This window comes from Schistocerca americana, chromosome 3, assembly GCF_021461395.2.
Source record: "Schistocerca americana isolate TAMUIC-IGC-003095 chromosome 3, iqSchAmer2.1, whole genome shotgun sequence".
Classification (NCBI taxonomy): Eukaryota; Metazoa; Arthropoda; class Insecta; order Orthoptera; family Acrididae; genus Schistocerca; species Schistocerca americana.
The window spans coordinates 778,992,910-779,020,226 of NC_060121.1; the positions used below are offsets into that span (position 1 = coordinate 778,992,910).

Below are 27,317 nucleotides of genomic sequence, written 5' to 3' on the forward strand. Positions count from 1 at the left end.
ACATTAATCATCAAACCATATAAAACAGATGCATGTCATTAGCAAATGTAAAAGTGGTAGGAAACAAACTTCCTATTGTTACTTTTCCTTGAACGCAAATTCAAGAGCTAAGCCGGGCATCAGAAAAACTTAAAAAAAAAAATGTTAGAAACATCCCAACACATCACTCTGCAGTTAACATTCATGGCTAGTTGTTATAATGTAGTAGAACTCATGGACATAAATACAGTACACCTACATTAATGCCTTTATCAATATCTACCTGCTCTCAGGATTGTGACTAGTGACACTGTATTAAAAATGTAAGCATGGATATCAATAAAACTCTTGTTTACTGTAGATACCGTGTAACACACATTATTATGTTCAATGTATGGCTGAAGAAATTACCTGTATGTATTCTGATGTGGAACTTCAGTTTTTCTTTCTGTCGGAATTTGCGACTGCAGAAGGTACATGAAAATCTCTTGAGTTCTGTATGTGTGTCCAAGTGAGCACTTAAACTGCTGTGGGTTGAGAATTTTTTGCCACACACCTATACAGATAATACAAACAGGCGTTATAAAAATTTGTGCACTTAACTAATTCAATGAATTTATTTGAAGAATAAATAAAGAGACTCTAAATGTAGCAACAAATAGCGACGGGCATTTGAGTTTCATTGTATATAGCTTTCTAGTAGCTGTGTAGCATATACACTAGGGGTGAATCTTATTTTTCAAACTTGCTGCCTCTGCACAACAAAATAAGTTGTGTATAATATGGGCTCAATACGAAAAGAGAAAGGCATGCCCTTAAGCTGCTACATTAGGAAAAAAAGGCATAAAATCCTTTTTTTTATATCTTAAAAATGTTGTTCAATAGTAGGTGACTTGCCAATAACTTATTCACTCTCAACGTAATATTGATATTTCTGTATCAATCTTAATACTACAGTCTACAAAGCTACTATGTACGATGTTTGCAAGGAAAATGTGACAAGAAACATCATCATCTCTTTCTTCCAAAAATTGTTATTGTTGATGATGTCTCCTTTTATGCTCTGAAAACATATGGCGATACACAGATACAACCTGAACTACATGCTGCTTCTGTTTTCATTTTTGTAAATTATTTATTGTACACCACCATCAGATCGATGCCTATCTCAGCCAGATTAACAACAATTTTCACATTACAGTAACAGCTAGCATTGGCAAAATCTTCATTTTCATGCCACTAAGAAGGATCTGTCTTAAGAAGTTTATCCCCCAGAACCAAACTGTTGAAAAATATCCTCACTTTATTAGAAACATGCAGTTTAATCTCATTACTGATATTGTGTGGGATCTGACTGACTGCTACTTGAACCCCTATAATAATTTTGTCTGCTAGTTCTGGCCCACTGTTCAATGCATTGATTATTGATGCAGAAAGCTAATTAGGAACACAGATGGCCTAAACCACAGAAACGGAGACACATATTATAAATGAATTTTAAGTTTTTCCAGTGCTGCATGACATCATCACTACTGATGACCCAATATTTATAAAGTTCTGAAAGAATACTAACATACAAATTGAGTGGTTGGTTTAGAGAGTAAAGGGACTGAACTACAGGGTCACCAATCCCTTTTTCCTCAAGCAAGTGGGTCTCAGGTTAAAACCATGCCCAAAAGGAGACAGTAAAAGTAAAAAAGCGTAAAACTAATTGGGAACCACACCGCAAGACAAAACAAAAGAAGCAAAACAAAAGAGGAAATTGTGCACTAACAAGAAAAAAAGCGGTGGAAGGTATTAAAATAATGTAGCAGATGGCCTGGGCTGGGGTGATTGCAAGAAGAAAAACGGACGAGCCAGCCACTCTACAACATGCTAAAATCTCCAGCCGAAAAACACAAGGCTAGAGAAACACAAATACGGAAAAGGCAAACATCAATGCAGATAAACAGCAAAGAAAGAGTGAGAAAGAGTTAAAAAAATAGGGAGGGCGAAGGCCTGAGAGAGAAAGCCAGACGCCCACCCTTAGATTGAGTGATAAAAACTTCCCTCTCGAAGAAAACAAAAAACTAGATCAGCCGGTGACGCATTATCTCCTAACATGATGCTCAAATCATTATACCCACTGAAAGCAGGCTAAAGCCGGATATAAGCTCAGCCAAAATTTTTGAGAAGAACCTACCAGTGCTCCGAAAGGATAGGCTAAATATGGTTGGTGGTGGCGTGATTGTTGCTGTTAGAAGTAGTTTATCTTGTCACGAGGTTTGAAGTAGATAATTCCTGCGAGTTAGTATGGGCAGAGGTCACTGTTGGCAACCAGAATAAAATAATAATTGGATCCTTTTACCGACCTTCCAATTCAGATGATACAGTTGCTGAAAGGTTCAAAGGAAACTTGAGTTTGATTTCAAACACGTACCTAACTCATATAATTATAGTTGGTGGCGACTTTAATTTACCCTTGATATATTGGTGAAAATACATGTTTAATTCCAGAAGCACACGTAAAACATCATCCAAAATTGTGCTAAACACATTCTCTGATAATTATTTCGAACAGTTAGTTCACGAGCCCACGTGAATAGTTAACGATTGTGAAAACACACATGACCTCTTAGCAACAACTAATCCTGAGTTAATAACAAGCATCAAAACAGATACAGGTATTAGTGAACACAGGGTCGTCATAGTGAGATTGAATACTGTAACCCCCAAATCCTCCAAAAATACACGAAAAATATACCTATTCAAAAAAATCAGATATAAATACACTTGACGCCTTCCTGAGAGACAATCTCCACACCTTCCAAATTAATAATATAAGTGTAGACCAGATGTGGCTTGAATTCAAAGTAATAGTATTGACAGCAATTGAGAGATTTATACCAAACAATTTAACAAACGACGGAGCTGATCCTCCTTGATACACAAAACAGGTCAGAACACTAATGCAGTAACAACGAAACAAACATGCCAAATTTAAACAGACGCAAAATCCTCAAGATTGGTAATCTGTTACAGAGGCTCAAAATTTTGCGCAGACATCAATGTGAGATGCTTACAACAGTTTCCATAATGAAACTTTGTCTCGAAACCTGGCAGAAAATCCAAAGAGATTCTGGTAGTATGTGAAGTATGTTGGCGGCAAGAAACAACAATGCCTTCTCTGCACGATAGCAATGGAGATACTATTGGAGACAGTGCTGCCAAATCAGAATTACTTAACATAGTCTTCTGAAATGCCTTCACAAAAGAAGAGAAAGAAAATATTCCTGTATTCAAATCAGGAACAGCTGCCTACGTGAGTAACGTAGAAGTAAATATTCTCGGATTAGTGAAGCAACTTAAATCACTTAATATACGCAAGTCTTCTGGTCCAGACTGTATACCAATTAGGTTCCTTTAAGAGTATGCTGATGTATTAGCTCCATACTTATCAATCATATACAACCGTTTGCTCGACTAAATATCCATACCCAAAGACTGGGAAGTTGCACAGGTCACACTAATATTCAAGAAAGGTACTAAGAGTAATCCACTTAATTACAGGCCCATATCACTAACGTCGATATGCAGCAGGATTTTGGAACATATATTGTGTTCAAACTTTATGAATTACCTCAAACAAAACCGTCTATTGACACATAGTCAAAATGGCTTTAGAAAACATCGTTCTCTTGAAACACAACTAGCTCTTTATTCGCATGAAGTGTTGAGTGCTATTGACAAGGGATTTCAGATCGATACCCTGTTTCTGGATTTCCCAAAGGCTTTTGACACCATACCACACCAGCGCCTTGTAGTGAAATTGCATGCTTCTGGAATATCGTCTCAGTTATGTGACTAGATTTGTAATTTCCTGTCAGAGAGGTCACAGTTCGTAGTAATTGATGGAAAGTCATTGAGTAAAACAGAAAAAATTTTTGGTGTTCCCCAAGGTCGTGTTATAGACCCTTTGATATTCCTTATCTATATTAATGATTTGGGAGACAATCCGAACAGCCATCTCAGGTTGTTTGCAGATGACACTGTCTTTTATCAACTAACAAAGTCTTCACAATATCAAAACAAATTGCAAAACGATTTAGAAAAGATATATGAATGGTGCAAAATTTGAAGTTGACCCAAATAATGAAAAGTGTGAGGTCATCCACACGAGTGATGAAAGGAATTCGTTAAACTTCAGTTAACGATAAATCAGTCAAATCTAAAGGCCGTAAATTTAACTAAATACCTAGGAATTACAATTACGAACAACTTAAATTAGAAGAAACTCATAGTAAATGTTGTGGGGAAGGCTAACCAAAGACTGCATTTTATTGGCAGGACACTTAGAAAATCCTACACTACACTTGTCTGTCCTCTTTTAGAACACTGCCACGCGGTGTGGGATCCTTACCAGACAGGACTGACAAAGTATATCGAAAAAGTTCAAAGAAGGCCAGCACGTTTTGTATTATCGCGAAATATGGGAAAGAGTGTCACTGAAATGATACAGGATTTGGGCTGGACATCATTAAAAGAATGGCATTTTTCGTTATGATGGACAGGATTTGGGCTGGACATCATTAAAAGAAAGGTGTTTTTCATTGTGACAGAATCTTTTCATGAAATTACAATTACCAACTTTCTCCTCAGAATGCGAAAATATTTTGTTGACACCGACCTACATAGGTAGAAACGATCACCACAATAAAATAAGGGAAGTCAGAGCTCGTACGGGAAGATATAGGTGTTCGTTCTTTCTGCACGCTATGAAAGGTTGGTATAATAGAGAATTGGGAAGGTGGTTCGATGAACGCTCTGCCAGACACTTAAATGTGATTTGCAGAGTGTCCATGGAGATGTAGATGTAGATGATCATCATAGGCAGTGTGGTGAGAAGATTAAAAGTCAGTCTCAGCGCAGCTAAAACTGAGCAGTCCAACAGGATGTGGACCACAGTCAAGTGGGAACCACAGCGACACTGAGATGGGTCCTCGAGATGAAGGAGGTGACCATGAGTCAGCCGATATGGCTGATGTACAGCCTGCAAAGGACAATGGAGTACCTGTGAGTGGCGGTCATGGGTGACCTCCACACATTCGTTGTCTCCTTGGTAACACATGATTTATTGGTGTACTGAGGGTACATCACTCAGAATCCCAGATTCCAAAAACTTTACAGTGTACAGCTGATTAGAGATCAGTTTCTGGTGTGCCAATCTATACGGATGGGTTAATGGTAGCCTGTTTGGCCAGTCTGTCAACAAGCTCATTGCCTGGGATCCCGACATGTCCTAGGGTCCAAATGAAGGCCACAGAACATCCACTTTTTTTGAGGGCATTAAAGAGACTCCTTAATAGTTGTTACCACAGGATGGCAAGGGAAGAACTGGTCGAGATCTTATAGGCTGTTTAAGGAGTTACTACAGATGATGAAGTGCTCACCTGTGCAGGAGCGGATACGCTCAAGAGTGTGAGAGGTGCCTACCAACTCTGCAGTGAAAACACTGCAGCCACCCGGCAAGGGGTGGGTGGACACTGTTTCTTTTCAATTATTAATTTCCGGCATTCTTCCAGCATATTTTTGCAGTTGCCTCCACTGTTAATACATAGCTCCTAATTTTGATACACAGTTACTATGATACTATGTCAAAATTCATGATTTTTCCCGATAAATTGTCACTTCCAAAACAGCAAGTGTGATACTCCTCTAAAAAGGGGAGGCTGAGGGGGGTAGGGAGAGAGGGGGAGAGAACAAAAAAGAAGAAGATGAAATCCTGAATATTCCTTTGACAGATAGCACATTAACTCCATTTATCTCACGTGAATCATGCTCAAGCAAATATATTACAAACTAAAGAGGAAGTCATTGTACTTGCTGCAACATATACCTTCCCATCAAAGTGAACTATTGGACCGAGTTGAGCTGTGTAGCTAAAGGATTTGGTTCAGATCGCTCTGAGCTCCTCTATCAGTCTTGGGGTCACTAACCCCACATGAAACTTTACCAGTAAGAACTGTGAAATGAGAATGCTTTCAGTTCACGAAACAGAACTAAAATACACATTCATTATGTTATGAATTTATCATGTAGAAGTAATATTTTGCAAAGTTGGCATTTTTTTCCAGGATTTTCCTTATCCTACTAAACCCAAATTTCACACAGCTCATTTTAAAGTGAAATGGAACAACATTGGGGGATGGCCCAAGAAAAATGAACGAAAGTTCAAAAAGTTCTGCCCTAGTATAAATTTTTCTTCTATTTTAAATTTACTGCAATACAAATAACAAAAAAAGCGGCATATTTTTGCAAAAGAAAATGGTGATAAAAATTCAGTGTTTTTAATAATAACAGAAATATATTAATTATTTTATGCAGTAGGTTGTTTACCTGGCATAAGAATTTCCTTTCAAACCGATGAAAACATATTTTGTGCCTAGTTAGATGTATTCTCTTCGTAAATGTTTTCGAGCATTCATCGCATGTGAAAAGGCTCTCGTGCCTCTCATGACGATTTACTTTATGTTTCTGCAAGGATGTTCTGAGCTTAAAATTTAAACCACACTCATCACAGAAAAAGCTATTTGCACCCCTGAAACACAAAGCTTCAATCAAATATATACACATGTTCTGGCTATTCATTACCAGGAATCTTGTGAAATTGCTTTAGAATATGTTCATACCTCAATTATAGAAACAAACAGTTAAAAATACTTTACACGAAAAATGTACAAAAAGTTTCAAAGTTTGCTGATTTGAATAGCATGAAGGATTCTGCTCTACATCTCCTCACACTGGCCAGAGTCACTCAGTTTTGTGGCTTCACAGAAGGTAGCAGTAAATGAATGACAGTAGAAGAGATTATACTCCATGGCCACTGGCAGTGTTACTAGGATACTTCTAAGGAAAAACAACAGCCAATAGCCTCGTTTCGATCTAGCAGCCACATGAAGATTTTAAGTATGCGAGGTATATCAACGACGAAACTACGACGACGACAACAATAAAAACATCCAATTGCTGAGCAACAACTTTGGACTTGATTTCATGGCGACAGATAGCACGGTACAATTATACCATGAGTGCTTACCTTTATTCTTTTCATTTTTTGTATGTCTTTAATGATTTACCAGTATTTTATTAATACAAGAAGATACAGTTGGATATATAGGATGCAGATGGTGACTACTGGATCAAGACTCCCTTTGAATGCTTTCTTGACTAATGACTTTCTATTTTCACATTCTCCTCTATTTATTTATCTCTTCAGATCCAAGAAAAAGAGAACTATGGTTTTGAAAGCATCAACATTTATTTTATTTATCTTATGGTACCCATCATTCCAAACCTCTTTCACAGTTTATAATTCACAAAAGATCTCATTATTATTTTTATTATGAATATGACAATGAATAACTAAGGACAGCAATATAAAACAGCCAATCCTTTATTAAATTAAATTTTTGTATAGTGGATAAAGAATTCCGATCATGACTGAAATATAGTTTATCTAAAATTACACACACTATCTGTAAATGTAACCAGGGTTATTTACAGTCTTTTTGTTCTACCAATGGTGTCTTTCGTTAATGCAATTTCTTTCAGATACACCTTTAGAAAGAGAAAAATAAGTGAAACAGGTTAAAAATTACTTTCTTGACAAGATCATTATAAACGGTACAAGAGTTCACTTGAAGAAGACTGTGTGAGAGAATGTCTTGGCTTCATTGATGAAATCATGTTGGAATTCACCTGAAGTAATTGAGGAGCCTTACAGAAAACCTAAGTCTCAATGGTTGGATGGGGATTTGAACCTCACTTCTAAATATCAGTCCTCTGTCTTAACAGCTGAACAACTTCACACATTCGACAAATTTTGTCATTTAAGCAAATATGCATCATAGTAGGGAAGATATTTAAGAGGAAGAAGACCAGGGACAGATTGCTACTCACTATACAGCAGAGATGTTGAGTCGCAGACACGCACAACAAAAAGACCAGAGGGCATTCTGGCCAAAAGCTTACATGTTTAATAGACTTTTTGTTGTGCCTGTCTGCGACTCAACATCTCCACTATATCATGAATAGCACCCTATCCTTTTCATAATATTGACTGTTATGTTCTTTTTCCACAGAATTTAATTTATGGATAAATGCAAGCCTCAGCTGAGAGGTTTATGAAAGAAGTCACTCATGCCTCTTATTATAAATCCAGGTTCTCTGATTTAAGAAGACGCAAGTATACATAATCAGCAGAAATGTAACAAGAGCTAAACTTAAAATTTTATAGAAATGATTTCCAATGAATCATTCAACAAATTTATATGCATGCTGCAGGATCTAAGCTCTGCCTGTAAAAAATAAGAACTCTAGGAACATTTTTTTACATGCTTTATAGTGGCAATCACTTATTACGGCAGCCAGAAACCACAAGAAGATTTCTTAGAGTTACTATATCACCGCAGCAGCAGTCAGAGAAAGTGAACTGTCAGTGACTTTGTTGTCTTCATTCTGTGTTCTTGAGGCTAATTATTCATTTCAGTTATGGAGTTCAGAACTGAGTGATTATTTTGCATTCATAGCATTCATTGTGAGTGGTAGGAAGCAGTCACGTCATGTGCTGTACAAGCAAGCAAGAGGCACAGTGTTACGTATGTATCAGCACTCGAGAAGACAGTCTTTCATTGGATCTTAGCTGTCATACAGCATGTCTTACCATTGCCAAATGTCAGAGGTAGATGGCAGAAGCTGGTGAGTTTGGCTTAAAGACTGTACAGAGAATTACGAATGAGATAATGCAAGCAATAAAACTGCAAAAAAGTGGGTGATCTAGATGGCTTAATTCAAAACATTTTGTGATGGATTGTATTGGTACGCTGAACTTAAAGTTGGCAAAAGTAATTGACTTACAGTGCTTCACGTTGGGTCAGCAGAACATGGCTTTATTCTACAGAGTAAGCTGATTTTAATGTGTCAAAGGCTAAGAATTTTGAAGATTACTATTCTGAAATGACATACAGTATTCTTAAAAATGATTTAAACAACAATTCTTGCCAATTTCCCTGCACACTTCTAACACACTACCCCATAGTTCATAACAGACCAGAGCAGAATTGCTGGTACTTATCAGTAATCATGAGCCTGCAGACAGAACTTATGAGACAGATGAAACTGCAAAGCAGCATGGACACAATGTTGTTGGACCACTGTCATTATAGCACAACAGAGCTGGTCTTAGCTCCGGCAAAATCATATACTGTGGACAAGAACAATATACTCAGAACCGTACATGTTGAGAAGGTTCACACACACATGGCAGTAGACAATAAGTGACAGACATCTCAACATCTGCAGGGATAGCTTGCATAAGGCACATGGGAAAACTACAGGATGAAGAGTACCATGAAAAAACTGTCAGGGATGCGACTATGAAACCTTTTATTAATAAATCTTTGCGAGTGAGATTTCTTACACTGGACTATGGAAATATTAATTACTGGTACTTATGATTTTGTTACCATAACTATATCTACAGCTGCATTAGAAATATTAATTACTGGTACTTATGATTTTGTTACCATAACTATATCTACAGCTGCATTATAAAAATAAGGATAAGGGTTCATCTTGGGCTCATAAAATGTATTTTACTATATAAGACACATTCGGTCCCATGCAAATATATAAATATTGTAAGCAGTTCATACAAAAAAGCAGCAGATATTGTAAGCAGTTCGTACAAAAAAAAAAATCAGCTTTTAATATCACACTAAATCTTCTGTTTCTGATATCCTTAACTTACATATTTTTACAGTTTGAGAATGACTTAAGTATATCTGATTAATGTAGCTGCCAAACACAAGAATTACAAAGAGTCATTTGATCAACAAAACAGATCATTCTAAGTGTAGTCTTCCGTGGCCGTTATCACTGTCAATAAAATTCTTCTGGGTGTGAGTGCATTTTCAGTGTGTAAAATTCTCCAACACTTCGGCCACTGTTGCAAATGGGCTTCCTCAGGGTGTTGTGCTTTTGCTGAATGAGATACGAAAAGATGTCTGTTTCCACCAATAACGTGGAATAAAGCAGACACCAATAAATGATGTATAACACCCCTCCTCCTCATCCTCAATACCCTACCATATTACAAAAACAGCTAATTCCTCTAAAAAGCAAAAAGTAAGTTTTCTCATTATGCACTCAGCACAACACCCTCAGGAATGCCATTTGCAACAGTGGCCAAATCATTGGGGAATTTTATGTATTAACAATATGGTCACATACCCAAAAGAATTTTACTGAAAAAACAGATCATTATTGTTCAAAGTACAAAATTTAAACACTGACAGAATATAAAGAAAAAAGCTACACCAACAACATCATGATTAATTTAAAAAATGACTCTAAAAATGCTTGTTGGATGCTGAAAAAATCTTGTAGCTGTTTTTGGAGACTTTTTTCTTTCCACATTCACAATATACTTTCGGCCCAGCCCATCGTCTGGTGACCTGTCAGAAGTTAAAATTTGGGATTCCAAACTCTTCCCCTAATACAAATGCAAGTATACACAAAAATGTAAAAGCTGTCAAAACGGGCACAAAAGGTACATATCATATACAATTACTAAGCTCAAGAGGCAATTGTATATGCTGTACATCAAGAAATGCGTGTGGTATATAATAAGGTGCAACAACCTTTCACTTGTACAGACAGAAACCAAATGTACCAGCACCAGAGTGGTAGGTAGTGCACGCCATGGCCGATAGTGGGCACCTTGAGCTAGCACGCCACATGGCAGAGCCCTCAGTATCAAAACAAAATTTATTAAAAGTTGCATAGCAAGATTACTACCAATGACTAAGGTAAGGCTCAAAAACACAAACCATGTAAGATATGACAGGAACTACATGTGTGAAAATTACAGGACATTAAAAAATAAACTCAAAAATGTGGCAAATTTCACCGAACATTTGATGTTATAAATAGTTGCCGCAAAGAGCACGATTTTCACTCCCAGTGACAACTGAAGAAATTATCAATAAGGCGAAAAAACCAATATCTTGTTCCACAGATCTGCTCATTAAGTTATCAGTCATACAAGCACCATCTGTGCACGAAAATTTAAAGGTCTTCCAAAACATCCAAATAAACACTTTTATTCTCACATTGAAGAATCTGTACATTGTTTTTGATATCACGAAGCAGATGATTACACTCAAGTAAGTGGATTCTTAATGCACGACCACAGCTAGAATAACCATGTTCCCTACATTGAGTTCTGAACTCCCTGCCAGACTGTCCGATGTAAAACTTGCAACAAGCTCCACACTTAATCTTATAGTCACCCCCCCCCCCCCCCCCCAAATGCATCCTTATCACACTGGCAGTTCTGCTACAAGGTGCTGTGCCAGCCAAAGGTGCCCTCTATCGGCCATGGTGCGTGTTACCTACAGCTCTGGTGCTGGTAAATTTGGTTTCTGTCTGTGCAAGTGGTAGGTTATTGCACCTGATATACCATACGCATTTCTTGATGAGCGGCATTTACAACTGCCTCTTGAGCTGAAGTAGCTGCATATGGTATGTAGATTTATGTGTGTTTTGATATCTTCGATTTATTATTATTTTTGTGTGTTTTTGAACCTTGCATTTGTGTATACATGTATTTGTATTACGGGAAGAGTTTGTAATCTCAAATTTTAATTACTGGCAAGTCACCAGATGATGGACTGGGCCCATAACATGTTGTGAATGTGGAAATAAAAAACTCTCCAAAACCAGCTATTAGATTTTTTTCAACAACTAACAACCCTTTTAAGTCATTTTTATCATATATCTCATGATGGTTGCCTACCTTTACCAGGACTTTCAGTCTGAAATAAACATCACTATTACTGACAATACTGTCGTGTGTATGATTATCTATGCATTTGCATTATTGAGAATGCAGATCACTATGGAAGCTTGTGTATGCCAGTGTTCCTACTGCACTGAAAAACAGAAGTAAATCTCTCGGCATCACATTCACATTCTCACATTCTCTCTCTCTCTCTCTCTCTCTCTCTCTCACCCCCCCTCCTCTTTTCTCTCCCCCCCCCCCCCCCCTTTACTGTGCAGAATCCACTACCCACCCACTTTCTTTACTACTCCACACTCTTATGCTAACACTTATCCTCCTCAATTCCACTCAATTACAAACCTGTGTGCCTTGCTTTTATGTTGGTTGAGTTCACGTGGATAATCATACTTGTTTGGGCAGAGCTCACAGCGATATGGGCCACCAGAACAGCGTGCCAGATGGTACAATGTTCGAGCCAAACTTCTGAATTCTTCTCGGCAAAGGCCACAAAGAAATTTGCGAAGCTGTCTCAGGTGTTCAGCACTTGCTACTGCCTCTCGTCCTAGCTGCACTCATAAAAGAAAAAGAAAATGTAGAAATTAGTGACAGTGATCAGAGGAACAACAGTTTTCCCTTTACTTCAAAACACATTCTTGAAATTGGAAGAAATATAATTTTTCTGGGAGATCACAATATCTCTGCTAAAAATGAACCATAGTGTGACAAAGGAAAACATTCAGAACTAAATCACATGAAGGATAAAAAATAAAACAGGTGATACGAGGCAGACGTTCTAATGTTCGTTAGAGTCAATGGTAAAGACAATTTTAAATAAACACAGAATAAGCGATTCGAGTTAAATATCTGGTGTGTAAATTAGCAGTGGTCATGCAGAGTCCTTGATCGGTCTGTGGGTGTACAAGCCAGTATATAACTTAAATCCAGTCTGTACGATCACACATTCATTCTCCATATTACACACACTTAAGATAAATGGAGCAGTATACATATAAGCCAAGGATCATATACGCAAAAACAGATAGTTAGAGCACAACAACAGAGAACAGCAACTGAACACAAGTTACAGAAAAACAAGGCATTGACAAGAAACTATTATAACGCAACAAAAAAGCAAGTATAGAAAAATAGTCCCTTTTTGCGTTCAAGAAGCAACCAGCACATTTGCAGGTATAGTTTACATTTTCATACAGGTAATGGACTTTTCAGCCATCAATCCAGTGTAAATTAGAGTAAGATAGTAACAGGAATAAAGTGGAGATCAGTGGAAACACCAAGGAAAGTTTACAGTAACTTATCACTATAAGTGAGGTAGGTACTAGAATGTATACCTACTGAATGCAATCACAGGAGTATTCAATGCAGCCACACGGACAGGAGAGTAAAAGTCACAAGAAAACTATTTGGATAATTAACTCTGATGTTGTGAATGATATTTCCTAACTTAGACAACAATGTTTGTACTAATGTGTTATTTGTCTGCCTTCTTGTAATGTAGCACGGTTATTCACCATTACATGAAACCACTAAATGTAGCAATCTATATAGTTGAATGTGAATCTGCTTCACAGATGATGACAGAGCTTTCAGACAGACAGAGACAGCTTTCGAATTTAACAGCCCTTACTCAAGTCTCACCTCTAATAATTCAAGTATTAGAGCAGCAGAAGCAGCATTCACTGCTGACATTTTGATCTTGCTCATTGTTCTCCATTCCTCTTCTTGCAAATGCTTTCATACCCACACATAAATAGCTTAACTTTCTGATAAACTGATTACAGAAGGAAAGTTACTTCAGTTCAGCTCAGATATGTAGTAACAGTTCTTGACTCACGTGATTAAAATTGTAATAATACAAGCCTATACAGACAATTAATTTTATTATTTTTTTTAGTGTCTGTGAAGTACAAGTTCTCATAGCTTTCTTCAACTACAAACTGTGACACATATGTCGATGATAGGCTGCGATTTAAAGAATTAGCGAGCAGTCTGCTACATCCCATGTCCGCATTTATCAACGCAACAATTAGCTCTAAATATATTTGTGTATGCGTATGTGGGAAAAGGAGGGCAGGGGGGGGGGGGGGGGGGGAGGAGGAGGGAGGGAGTGAGAGATGTAACATGAAATAAAAGTGCCAGACCCATTGTTCAACGATCCAAACATATCAAGAAAGAATGCCATATAAGGAATTGGAAGTGAACAGGTCAATTGTTGTGACAAAGAGAGAAGTATATGGAACAAATCCAACTATTCAGTTTACAATTACATAAAAATGTTACATAAAGATACCTTATACACAATGACATACATCATCCAAGTGGTGCCCATTCTCTCGTATTCAATTTTCAGCTATTTGCGAGAATTTACTCACAACTTGGGCTAACAGGCATTCAACAATCAAATCCATCTCTCCAACTCCCACCTCCCAAACTCCATTAAACTCTGGAGTTTATTAGTGCTGGTACGTTCTTTCAAATATCCCACACGAAAAAGTTAGAAGTAGACATGTCTTGTGATCCTGGAGTCCATGGCACGTCACCAAAATGAGGGATCAGGTGCAGAGGGAAAATTAACACTCCTCATTTATCTGCTGTCTCTGCAATTCTGGTGGAAGGAATATGTTAAGCATGTGTACCTAATGTCTGGAGTTCCCTGTCACTGTTTTGCCATCCTTCTCAAAAAAAGAGAGACTGATTACACCAACAGCTGCTAGGGCAAACCGTATGGTCACACATGGGGAGTGAAGAGATCTTTCATGAACTACTTAACTGCTCATAAACACTTGCATTTGGGTCAGCTGCACAGATGACTTGCATACACAAATTGAAGTCTTCTTCTTGTTGGAAGTCCCAATCATTCATCTGCTGGACTATCAGCATTTTTTACGGATGGAAATTTATATCCAAAAATAATATTTTTCTCGCAGGCTCAAGGCACATCTGTAGACAGTGCGAATATTGATATGCAGATCATCTCAGGCTCCTGATGACTCACAATACCAATGTGAGGTGTTCCCACTTTTTTTTTTATCAGAACTTAGCAGTTTCTTTTTAAGAATGTGTTCTACTGTTCTGAAAGCTGTAACCCATCATATGACTGCACTGCAATTTCAGCTGTGCAATTAAAACAGCAGTGAAAAATGTGCCTTGTTGCAACAACAGACTTGGCATTTAGACCAAAAGTTTCATAAGCAAAAACAGTACTCCACAGTATCATTACTACTGAAATAGTGAACGGTTCTACAGTGAATGATGTATGCATCGTGTCCCTCCCACCACTGCCAGCAGTGTACTAGCCAATCTAAAAATGCCTGTTTCCTACAGATCACCTTGTCAACAGTCCAATGATTGTCTGGGGGAATATAATGGAGGCTTTCACAGCCAATATTTGCATTATTGGTAAAGTTTGTTTAATAGGCATTATGCTGTGGTCCAAGGCATGTTTATGTTTAAATTTATTTCTAAAATTCAACTGTAATAGGTATAGAAGAACCACCTTAAAGTGACACGTGAATATTTGTGCCACACGGGGACTGGTACCTGGATTTCCTGCTTACTGTGAGTAGTTGCCCTACCACACAGGTTATCTAAGCATGCTCCAGACTGACCCAAACGTCCACATGTTACACACCTATCTATTTCTTCTCACAGATTATTAATTCATATAATAATTGGGAAATCTAGGTTTGATAAATATTGAATAAATTTCAATATTTGAAATGGTAATTCATCATCAAATATAAAAATGCATATTTCTGTGGCTATAGTTTTGTCTCCTACTCCCTACACCTGGAGACAACATCAAAGGTTATAAATACTCATACTTAAACAAGCTGAGCAGGCCAAACTGTTTATAGAGTTCTGCATAAGAATGAAACAGTTGTACTTGCTAAAGAAGGAAACCACGCAATTTTCATGTTCTATAATATCGATGGAAAACATTGTTCCCAATACTGAAGCCAGAATCTGTGTTTTAGCTGGACTAGCAGCAAAGAAAATACGCACGGAATCAACTGAGATATTGCTCAGAAGCAAACTACCTCACAGGCGCTTAACAAAAAGATGAAAAGACCGTTCCCCGAGATGTAAATTCTGATAAAGACATTCTAATTCCTGTAGAAGGTAAGGGAAATGCTGTAGAGTTAATGGGGAAAGAAGAATGCCACAATAAATTTCAGAACATGTTAGAACACTGAAGATACAGAAATCTTAAGGGAGATCCTGCAACCTCTGTTCTTAATGTAACAAACAAGGCAATGAAGGTCTCTTCAATTTCTCCCTATGAAAGAAGTGTCTCACCAAATCGGAAACATTGTCACCAATACTGTATGGTTTACCAAAAACTGACAATCCTGACATTCCATTAAAGCCTATCGTTAGCACTACTGATTGCACAACCAATGGGACTGTCCACTATTTAGGCACTCTAGCCATTTGTAGGAAATACTGAACTTACATTAAATGTAAATTGAGTGTGGAGGGGGAGGAAAGGAAAGGAAAGGAAAGGAAAGGGAGAGGAAGGAAGTCATGATATCAGCTGCATACAGACATTACGTGTAATCAGTGATGCTGAGCAAAAATTTACATAATATGATTGGCAGCTGCAGATTTCATGTGATGTCTGTTCTTTCAGATACGTCTGAATGAACAGACACCACCCCTTCATATAACATATTAAAAATTTTGGTCAGTTTATCAAAAAATTAAAATTCAGGTTGAGTCCAAGACATAGTATGGCCAGTTTTGTTGTTGTATGACAGTTTGCTATGGTCCCTGTTAATGAGGTGATGTCACATTTGGAAGGTATTTTCATAACAGACACAGCACATTCCTTTAAACGTTCTCTCACAACATCTTATTTTCAATGGTACAGCAAATTCTGTGAGCAAACAGATGTTGTGGCTTTGGCAAACCCATTCAGTGCAGTAGTAGCAAATTTCTACATGGAAAAACTTGAAGACAGAGCCCTTCAGATGGCCATGAAGAAACCCTCTTGCTTGTTTCAGTATAGATATGACACTTTCAGTACATGGCTTCAAGGAGAGAAAGAACTCAGAATTTCTAAATTTTCTGAATAATATATAGATAAATCCAATGTAGGCTTTCACGGCCGGTGTCTTTATCAGTAAACACTTCCGGGCTAAGTTGCCGTGGTCGATCTGTAGAAATTCTTCTCCCTGACGTTTCGTTCTCAACTACGGAGAACATCTTCCGAGGTGAGTCGTCGACTCACCTTGGAAGATGTTCTCCGTAGTTGAGAACGAAACGTCAGGGAGAAGAATTTCTACAGATCGACCACGGCAACTTAGCCGTGAAGTGTTTACTGATAAATATATAGATAAAGTTCCCTTTGGAAAAGGAGAAAGAAGGTCAAATTTCATTACTGGATGGATATGTACTTCCACAACCCAAAGGAACTTTAGGACACAAAGTTTATAGATAGCCCACTCACATGGATAAATACCTTCACAAAAATTCCAATCACCATTTCAAGCATGAAAAAGGAATGATCAAAACACTGGTGCACTTGGCAAAAAGAATCTGTGAACCGCTGCACTTGGTAGAAGAGCTTGATCATTTAGCAACTTCTTTCAGAAACAACAGGTCCCCTGATGAAGAGAAGAACAGGGCACTACTTTCTGAAACATTTGGAGCTTCTAGTGACAAAAAAATCAACGAAAGGGAAAGTTTTCTTCCCATTTGCAAAACCAGTCACATTTCACGTTAGCCGAGTACTAAGAAGACATGGTATTGGCACAGTGTTTAAACCAACAAGAAAGGTGCACAAATATTTGAACACTGCAAAGAACCTGCTAGCAACAACAGAAGTATACAAAATCCCTTGCACAATCAGTCAAACATACATAGAAACTACAAAAAGCATTAACATTTAAGGAAGACGACAGCAACTATCATCTGGGAAACACAGATAAATCAGCAGTAGTAGACCAAGCAGTAGGACCAGGGAACCACCAAATAATTTTCTCAAGACCCAATCATCACTAACCTAGGAAGTACAGAGAGGTCACAGAAATTCAAAGACACAAAAACAACTTTTACAGAAAAGAAGTAGCATTGAAATTAGACAATTTCTGGACCTCACAGCTAAATACAGCTAACAGCGTCAACTCTTCCCCACTAAAAGTTCTATAACATTTAGGCATGACTGCTATTTTAGGCAGCAATCTGATGATGTCGGGGCATAACCTCACTCTCTCTCTCTCTCTCTCTTCTGTGTGTGTGTGTGTGTGTGTGTGTGTGTGTGTGGACACAGAAATATACCATGGACCACAAAACAATACCTGAGTATGTATGGAAAATTTTAACCAATTTAGAAGAAACAGTTAATCCTTTGCCGTACGATTTAAGTTCCGTTAGCGTGAGCCATAAGCGGCTGCAAGGTACAGATGTGCCTTACGATTCCCCGCACTTACACACGCTAAGGCTGTGGTGTATTATGCCTGGTGGCGTCCGAGTGTCGTGCAAACACCCTCGGGATTTTTAAGTACGTGTGTGAGATACCAGTAACATGACATTTCTACAGGTATCATAAATAATGACGATTGGTTGCCAATTGGAAATGAAACATTCACTGTCTCAAATGCAACGATATATTAACAAACGTTTTATTTCCCTTTATAAGCAAACATACATTGACGAAATACATCTTAATAATAATATTCACACCAATGCAATGATCTAAGACTATAATATTTCGTTCAAAACATTCTGGGACCTGTTAAGTTGCTACGCTGGCAAACTTATTTTCAAATGCACTGTCTTCACAATGACATGTACATGAATTTAATAGTCTTCGATTGTATTATATCGTTCAAAACAATCTGGCACATGTAATGCAACCCTGCACTTTTTGCATTCTCGCCTTGTTTCGCTACGTCATTTATGCTTTCTGCACACTACATAAGTTCTTGCAGGATTTACTTTTGATGGTGTTGGATCAATATGTTCGGGAAAATGTCCCCGATGTTTCGCGTGCAGTCTTTGTGGTATATCGCTGGATGCTAATCGTCCCTTCCGATTATATTCCGGTAAAGGTGTAGTTTTCAACAATGATTCTGCAATGTGAATCCTATATTCGCATAGCTCTGTCATCTGCCACAATGTATTTTGTAATACAAAATGTATGTGTTAAATAAAGCAACATCAAATAGGTAAAAGAATATCTTGCGGTATCCTTTCATACATTTTCTCATCACAGAGAAGCATGCGAGCATCTGATCTTGGCGATCAATTCCAATCATGCCTCTATTGTATTCGACGTCACATTTCGGTTTCCACGACGCATTTCGGAGAGGTGTGTCTGTGGCAATCATTTCTGCTGTTGAATGTTTTGTGGAAAGCATGTAAACGTCTCTTTTATCTTTCCATCTTAGTGCCAATATTCCATTACAACTCCTCACTGTATATTCTCCCTTCTTTAATTTTGCCTTCAGGAAGTCTGTGGGCATATTTTTTCTGTTTGAGCGCACTGTTCCAATCACATTAGTTTTATTGGTGAGGAGAGTTTTGAAAAGTTTCGGTGAAGAAAACCAGTTATCAAATATAGAGTATGCCCTTTGTATAATACCGACTGTTATAGTTCTAGAACTATACTTTCAGAGGCACTACCACTAGCATCACATTTGTCACTACCCGTGTATATCTTAAAATCATAGCAGTATGCTGAACTTGACTCTCACAATTTATAAATTTTAATACCAAACCTAGCTCTTTTTGATGGGTTAAATTGTTTGTAGGATAAGCACCCCTTAAATTTCATTAATGATTCATCAATGGCAATATTCTCTTGCATTGTGTACACATCTTTAATTTTTGATTGAACATATCTATGACTGGCCTTAGTTTGTACAGCTTATCTGTGTTGTTGGCTAAACTGTTATTCGCTAGATGTAGAAATCTACTTATGTGCAGAAATCTCCTGAATGGCATCGTCTTCCTAAATATTGGCGTTTCTATAACGGCCCTCCTAGACCAATACATCTGAATCGATGGTTTCCTTACTTCAAGCATGATTACACATAGTGCAATGTATATTTTTTTTTCATCACAGCCGATAGGAGACCACTTTTGGTCTATTTTTCATCTCTTCTGTTCATTGTTGAGCACTTCTTGTGCATATCCATTCGTCTCAGTTATGATGTTTTCCCAAAATGTACTATTAAATATTACATAGAAAACATCTAATTGTACTCACGGGCTGTAAAGCTGCTTACTTTATTCGGGAATATCCGCATACGTCCACATTGTTGGTTCATTGTCTTCCTTTTGCCACATCCATGACTGATTGTTGCTGGTAGGTTTGCTCTTCTTCGTCAGTATCATCTTCAATCACCAGCCGCTTAAACCATTTTCGTACAGGTCACTACCACTGTCACTGCCGCTGTCAAAATATCCTGCAAAATCATTGTTGGCTGTGCCACCAGATGTCTCCTTTTCTTCGCGAACATGTTTTTTTACACGTCGGGAACATTGTGAAAGTATTTTTGAAATATCGGCAGGTCCGAAAGCGGGAAAAAACACTTCGTGTATGCTGCGTGTACTCGATCAGCTCTGCAACGTTTCAGAGACGTTCTGTTTACATTTGGCGCAGCTGACCGATGACGTCTCTCACACGACATGTGCTTGTTCGGTGCAGTAAACGTAGCACGTCTCTGATATGTCTAGGTGATGTTTGGCCAGGTCAGCACGCTACGTCTCTCACACAACAATGTAAGTTAAGGCGTTAAAAGCGAAAATACAAACATCAAACAAGAGGAGTAAATATATGGAAAATCATGTAAAACATTCACAGCACAAAGATGTTCATGAGTGGTGTAATTAATTTAACAAATAACACTGTATAGTTAATTAAAACATGAAGCTGCAGCAAGAAAACAAAAAAGACTATATCACCGCTGTGCTTTACAAGTTTCTGTATCACAATTATGTTTTTAGGTCATAATGAGGAACAGCTTTCATTGTTTTCTTATTTTAACCCCCATCTTAACTAAATGCCCCAATGATTATTTACTTGCAGCAAGATTATTTTCTCCCTAGTTAGAATTAGAAATTTCTATATACCTATCATGAAAGCTTATAATACATGGATTCTTGCTATTTATGTATTACGAAATAGTAACTGAAAAATGTGGAAACTGGCAGGAGATGATGTACAGACTTTTACACAATTTTGTGATAGGCAATACTGCCATTTGTGATAAATTAAATGCACTTAAATCATAAGCACTTATAACCACAAATATATACAGGGACAACAAAACACGAGGAATAACCAGTACTCCTAAAGCAAGTTAGTAGCACTGCAGCATGGTACTAGCAGACAAACTGCACAGTGTAGCCTGGCACACAAGATGAGAAAAGTCTGGGGAGGCAGACATGGCCAACAGTCATCAACCAATCCACGAGTGTTTGTTGCTACTGACTGCATTGAAGACTGCTTGAGAGTAGGCCATGTATTAGCAGAGCCCAATAGAGTACCACTTTCAATACATTTCATAAAATGGCTTGGTGTTTCAGTTCTCACAGGTCCACTTGCTATGTCTTCTGTGCCAGCCCATGCCATGCTGTTTGCTACCACCACGCAACAGCACAACTCTGTTGCTGCTGGTGTACTGACTGTACGTCATGTCTATAGTAACATATTTATGTCATTAAACAAAATACTGAACTAGACTTTTTCTGATAGCTCTTTCAAATGGGCACAGAACAACCACTTTATAAAAAACATTCTGTTTGTGATGAGACAGAAGTCCAACGTCCTCCGCTGGCAATGGCGCTGGATGGAAGCTGATTTAAGTCTTATTTGTTTGGGCCGATTCAATCTACAAATTGTCTTAATTCTTGCTCAGCTTATCAGTTCCACAGCTCTACAACATGGATCGGTAATTATATACTTTACTGCTGGCTGATGTGGAACTAATGTTATTGATGTAGAAAGTCATCAGAAATCATTCCTAGAACTGTAGTATCATGGACAATTTTTTTCTTTCAGCTAATAAAGTGAACTGAATCAGTTTGTCCTAGCCTCAGGGTCTTTTGACAAATCTGAATATGCTTTGCTTGTTACCTCAACTGCAGTAAAAATAATCTTGAACATTAATTTCACAAATTCATTTCAGAACTTTTATTACGATTTTTCTAATCAAAGACGACACTAGAGAATTGAAATCTTAAAGAAATTAACAAGTGTTACAAATAATAATGAAAAGAAAATAACACAGTAAAAATGAATCAAAACCAAACTGGGTACAGAGCTTAAGCCAGTGGTGCTAGTTAACATTATAAATTTCTTGATCATTGTTTTTCATGTGTGTGTTCAATGAAGCTGAGTTTTATAGGCCATTAGAAAACTAACCTTGTGTTGACTTGTAATTTAGATCACCAAGCAATGAATCGCTTGCAGTTTACTTAGATATTCTTGGGCTTGTACCTTGTTATTAATCATTAGCTTCATTTCAAGGAAACACTAAGAAATAACATGATTCTGTGAAATAACTGTTCTGATACACATTATGAAGGTGTGGAAATGTATTACATGTATTTTTAAATCTATTTCATAAAACACTTTTCTTATACGTGAATTTTTCATATTTTCACAATAAGTTGGTGGATTATGTGATTTCCACTGACACTTGTTTGTTGAATCACAATTCTTTCAACAGAGAAAAAAAGGTAGAACCCAGTGTTAAAATGTAGGGTCATTTGTTATAAATCTGTAAACATGTAAAATGTTAGCAATTAATATTGTAATAATGTCCAGTTTCTACAGACTAGTCAGTAAGAACAAGCCTGATTGTGGCTGTGTTAAATTAAGAAACACTATTGGTACTGAGTATTACTGAAGAAGGTGTCCAGGAGAAATAACTAAATAACTTCTTAGGAAAAACAGAAGAATCTACTCCCATTCACCATTTCAGTAAAATGACCCATTTCATCTGTTTAAGGATGCTTGTCATTCTTGACTACAATTTCATGATTTAATACATAAATACACTTCTTTAGCTCACACATAAACAGTAAGTGGGCTAATTGAAAATATAAAGGATCTTAGTCTAAGGTATTTGAAGGTGATAACGTGAAAGTGATCCCTTCGAATTCGATCTCAAAAGATGATAATAATAAGAACTCAAATGTAAATGAACAAATATCAATTCTCAAACTATTCCTCTCTAATGGCTCTGTCAACAGGGACTATTGTATATTATTTAATAAATCTAACAGCTGGATGTTGCCTTAAACAATAGTTGATTAGTTACATTCATAAGCAATGAACCATGTTCATGATGCCTTACTATGATGGGACACATGTAAATTGATTTACAAAAGTACCATAATACATGTGCAACTAACCTAGTCTTTGTCAGATAAGAGTTGTGGTCCAAGAGTATTAAAATTAGGGCAGAGAAAATTAAGAGGAGCAATTCAAAATTGTTCTCTCTTTCTGACAGTATTTACAGCTGAAGCAACTCAATAAAGCGGTACACCTGAAAAAATGAGGGCTAACTTTTATTACTGTACATAAAATATCTATTTGAGGAGAGATAATTACTGAAAATTTTACTTCATACTGTTAGCCCTTGAGTGGGATACTGTCTTTCATAACATGAGTGGGCATGTGGTGTACTTAGTACACATGTAAAGAATAGCTGTCTTTATGTTACCACAGTTTAATCTCAGTTGAATTAACCAATGATAAAATAAACTTACATAATATGAGCTCGAGCACTGTTTAATTAAACAATAATGAAATAAATTTTCATTACATTACTCAGTTGTCATGGACAGGAGACAGCCCACAGTAACGATTCACTGGAAGCATTAAATAGCACAGTTGCATCAGATCCCATTCAACTGCTTATTCAATTACTGATTATCTCAGAAGAAACTGCCTCATTGTGGGATTGTGGCACTAGCTCATAATATGGGCCGTTTTTTCTCACCTAGCTCCCTGTTAATTTTATATTACCACTGGTTACTTGGACGTATGACAATATAATTTATCACTACATTAGCTAAAGTAATAGTGAAGGAATGGGTATGGGCTTACAATTGTGAAACAACAATGGAATGGTGCAAAACAATTTTATTTGCGGCTGGCACACTTTATACCCAGACACACCTGTTCAAGGCTTAACGATACCATTTAGCACATAAATCTGTGTGCATTGGCTGTTCATTACATAATACTTATTTCAGTCTGGTTCAATGTTTACTACTAGAGCTTGCACAAAAAACGGTGTTCCAGTGCCGAAACAAATTTTCGCGCTGAATGCAGTGAGAGTCCACCCATTATTCTAAAGGGACAGTGACCTCAAATTGCTTGTCACCTGCCAACTTGTGCACTTTGAGCGTTCTGTTTGTTTTCTCTACATTGCATAGCATGGCACCACAGGTGCGCGGTCATTTCTTCATAAAAAGGCGCAAGTGACTGTATGTGTGTGTGTGGTTTGAGGTTTTCGGGCGCTATGTGACTGTATGGAATGTAATTACATTTATGCTGGAAGACACAAACAAAGCAGCAAAAAACTATTTAAAAACCTGTTTGAGAGGATTTCAAGAAATATTAACCATTCCAGTCATTTCATAATGAGAATGGAGGGAGGGGGATATATAGGTACAAGTACTTCACTTCACTAGGCTGGACTACTTCTAAAATACGCAGAAAAGGAGAAGAAAATTTAAGCAGGAGACTGACAAAATAACTGTCAACTGAACCCTGTGCTTTATTTTATATTTTCAATATACAGTATAACCTCGTTAGCGTGAACTCGCATAAGACGAACTCGCGGTTAACGCGAAAAAAATGTTGGTCCCACCAGGAATACATTAGTTCTTTTTGGCAATGCATGATTGAACTTGTTTTGTTTTGGTTGATCCTTTTTCAGTACTCTAGTGAGAAGCTATTTACTTTGAACATCTACATGGGTCAAATTATTGGTCTGATAAACATAACCGGTTACTACAACCACCTGCAGATTCGCTAGGTGTAGCTTGTAAGTAATACAAGATATGCATAGTATGCCTCATGGATATGCACAGGCTTCAGTTATCAAACAGCACCGCCCTTGATGTTCAATGGTGATTCACGCTGAAAACTCCATGACTACTGGTGTCACCTCCCCTACAGTGCCGTCTGCACAAGTACATTTTGTCTGCACTTTAGTTGTGACTTTTCTTTTCAATTTCCTAACGTACATGAAAAATATAACCATCACAACACCTGTCACATACTTCAATCAAGCCAAACATCTCAGAAGGAATATAAATATCTCTTTACCTCTCTCTCTTTTCATTGTTTATACTCACAGAAACGTTAAGAAATCTGATAACTTACTTTGAGACTGGCGTCCTTGCACGCGTGGGTCACAAAATCAGATACAGACTTGTAAGCAGACTGACACACAACACAGCAGAAGAATGGTAAATCATCTGGAAAATCATCCTTAAGAGATATTGTATCTCCAGCGGTAGAAGCAGATTCAGTTGATGCCAAAGGCAGTTTATGAATCTGAAAAGTAGATGTAAAATAATGTTGAATATAGTGTATCACGTGAAATGGAAAATTGCTGTAGATTAATTTGCAACAAATTTAGGTATAGGCCTAATCTGAAATAAAAAATAATTCAATTACTAAAACAATATCACCCAGAGTAAATGCCACAATTTTTCACCTAGTAACTATTTCAGAAGATAGACATGTAGTCTCTAGAACTAAATCCAGAACAGAATATGTTGCTTCAAACTTGGAGATAACATCAGCAATTCTTGCCAATTTTAAATAGCTGGCAATGAAGTCAATTTATGAAAAAGGTTGAGACACACAATGTAAGGTAGTCTAGGTGCCATCTGTATTACTGGAATTTCAAAAGTCACTACAAGAATTAGGTATGAAAGGGCATGCAGCTTCTCTTGGGGTAAAATATGTTATATACAAAACAAACTTAGTAAAAAGTTAACTGAAACACCTGTTTATAAAGTCTTGAAACGGACCTTGATTATCACCATCAAGATACCTTAAAAAATGTAAAAAATGTTTCTACAGCACTTGTGCTCATCAACAATAATTGTATATTTGTGAAATTTGAAATTCTATATTATCTATCACACAATACATAAAAAGAAAATGTAATTGCACTTGACACCAACCTCAGTATTAAATGAGATAGTGATATGATGACACTGACCTACAACAGTAGCCATTCCAAGTGGGATAGTGCTAAGAAACATCTGCTTCACAGTGAATGACAGTTATTTCTGTGTAAGTTACAGATAAAAATCAAGTACACTAAGCTCACACATAATGATTAAGGGAATATTAGACACAGCAAACATCTCACGTCTGGGAGGGAGGAAAAGAGGGAGGGACAGGTGGGATGGGGGGAGGACGGGATGAGTTAGGTGGAGGGAAAGGGGGGTGAGGGGGAGGGTGAGAGGGGGTGAGGGGGGGGAGAGAGAGAGAGAGAGAGAGAGAGAGAGAGAGAGAGAGAGAGAGAGAGAGGGGGGGGGGGGGGGGGGGGGGGGGAGAGAGAGAGAGTCTTCTTTTCTTCCTTTATGCAAAACAGTTTAGGTTAAAAGCACTGATATCAAGACTCAAAATGGGCTGCCTTCCAGAAAAAGCACTCTGTGGTTCTTGAAATTAGTCTATGCATGGGAGCTTAAACAGCTTAAGTAAGTGGGTAAAACTAAAATGAATAATGACAGTCATTATATCCCTGCCATACCTGCTGCTACAACAGCTACTGGTATAACATCCATGACGTGGGGTTCCACAATCAATGTTTTGTATCCTGCAGTGGTAGACACACATGCAATAATTGCTGATTCCCAGGTTCTACATAAATAATACTTTGCTGATACAACAGGCGTAAGAGCAAGGTTCAAGATAATGCACACTCATGCTCATAAATTAAGGATAATTCCAGAATGTGGTGTCACACAACGTGGCACTGCACAAAACTGGCACTAATAGCATAGGCACATAGGGAACACACTTGACACAGATCTGCAAGTCCACGGTATTGGTGATAAGTTGAGAAAACCGTCCCAAAACACATGCGCTACAAAACGCCAGTGTTTCCTGCTCATGTACCCTGACATCAATGATATTATCACCATGCACATGTACACAGGCCGCACAACGGGTTGGCATACTCTGGATCAAGTGGTCAAGCAGCTGCTGGGATATAGTCTCCCATTCTTGCACCAGTGCCTGTCAGAGCTCCTGAAGTGTCGTAGGGGTTTGAAGACTACAGCGATACATCGACCAAGAGCATTACAGATGTGCTCGATGGAGTTTAGGTCTGGAGAACAGACAGGCCACTTCATTCGCCTGGTATCTTCTGTTTCAAGGTACTCCTCCACGATGGCAGCTCGGTGAGGTCGTGCGTTACCATCCATCAGGAGGAAGGTGGGACCCACTGCAACCCTGAAAAGGTGGACATACTGGTGCAAAATGACATCCTGATACACCTGACCTGTT

General features: G+C 37.8%; 1 protein-coding gene across 1 annotated transcript in view; it reads right to left on the reverse strand.

Annotated features, from left to right (window-relative positions):
• Positions 1 to 27,317, reverse strand: part of LOC124605425 (oocyte zinc finger protein XlCOF6-like) — an 82,404-nt gene that overhangs the window by 23,730 nt on the left and 31,357 nt on the right. Inside the window, exons 5-8 of the mRNA XM_047137084.1 lie at positions 25,173 to 25,346; positions 12,161 to 12,366; positions 6,355 to 6,556; positions 391 to 535 (exon numbers count right to left, since the gene is read on the reverse strand). Coding sequence (XP_046993040.1) covers positions 391 to 535; positions 6,355 to 6,556; positions 12,161 to 12,366; positions 25,173 to 25,346 — 727 coding nt within the window. The remainder of the gene's footprint in view (positions 1 to 390; positions 536 to 6,354; positions 6,557 to 12,160; positions 12,367 to 25,172; positions 25,347 to 27,317) is intronic.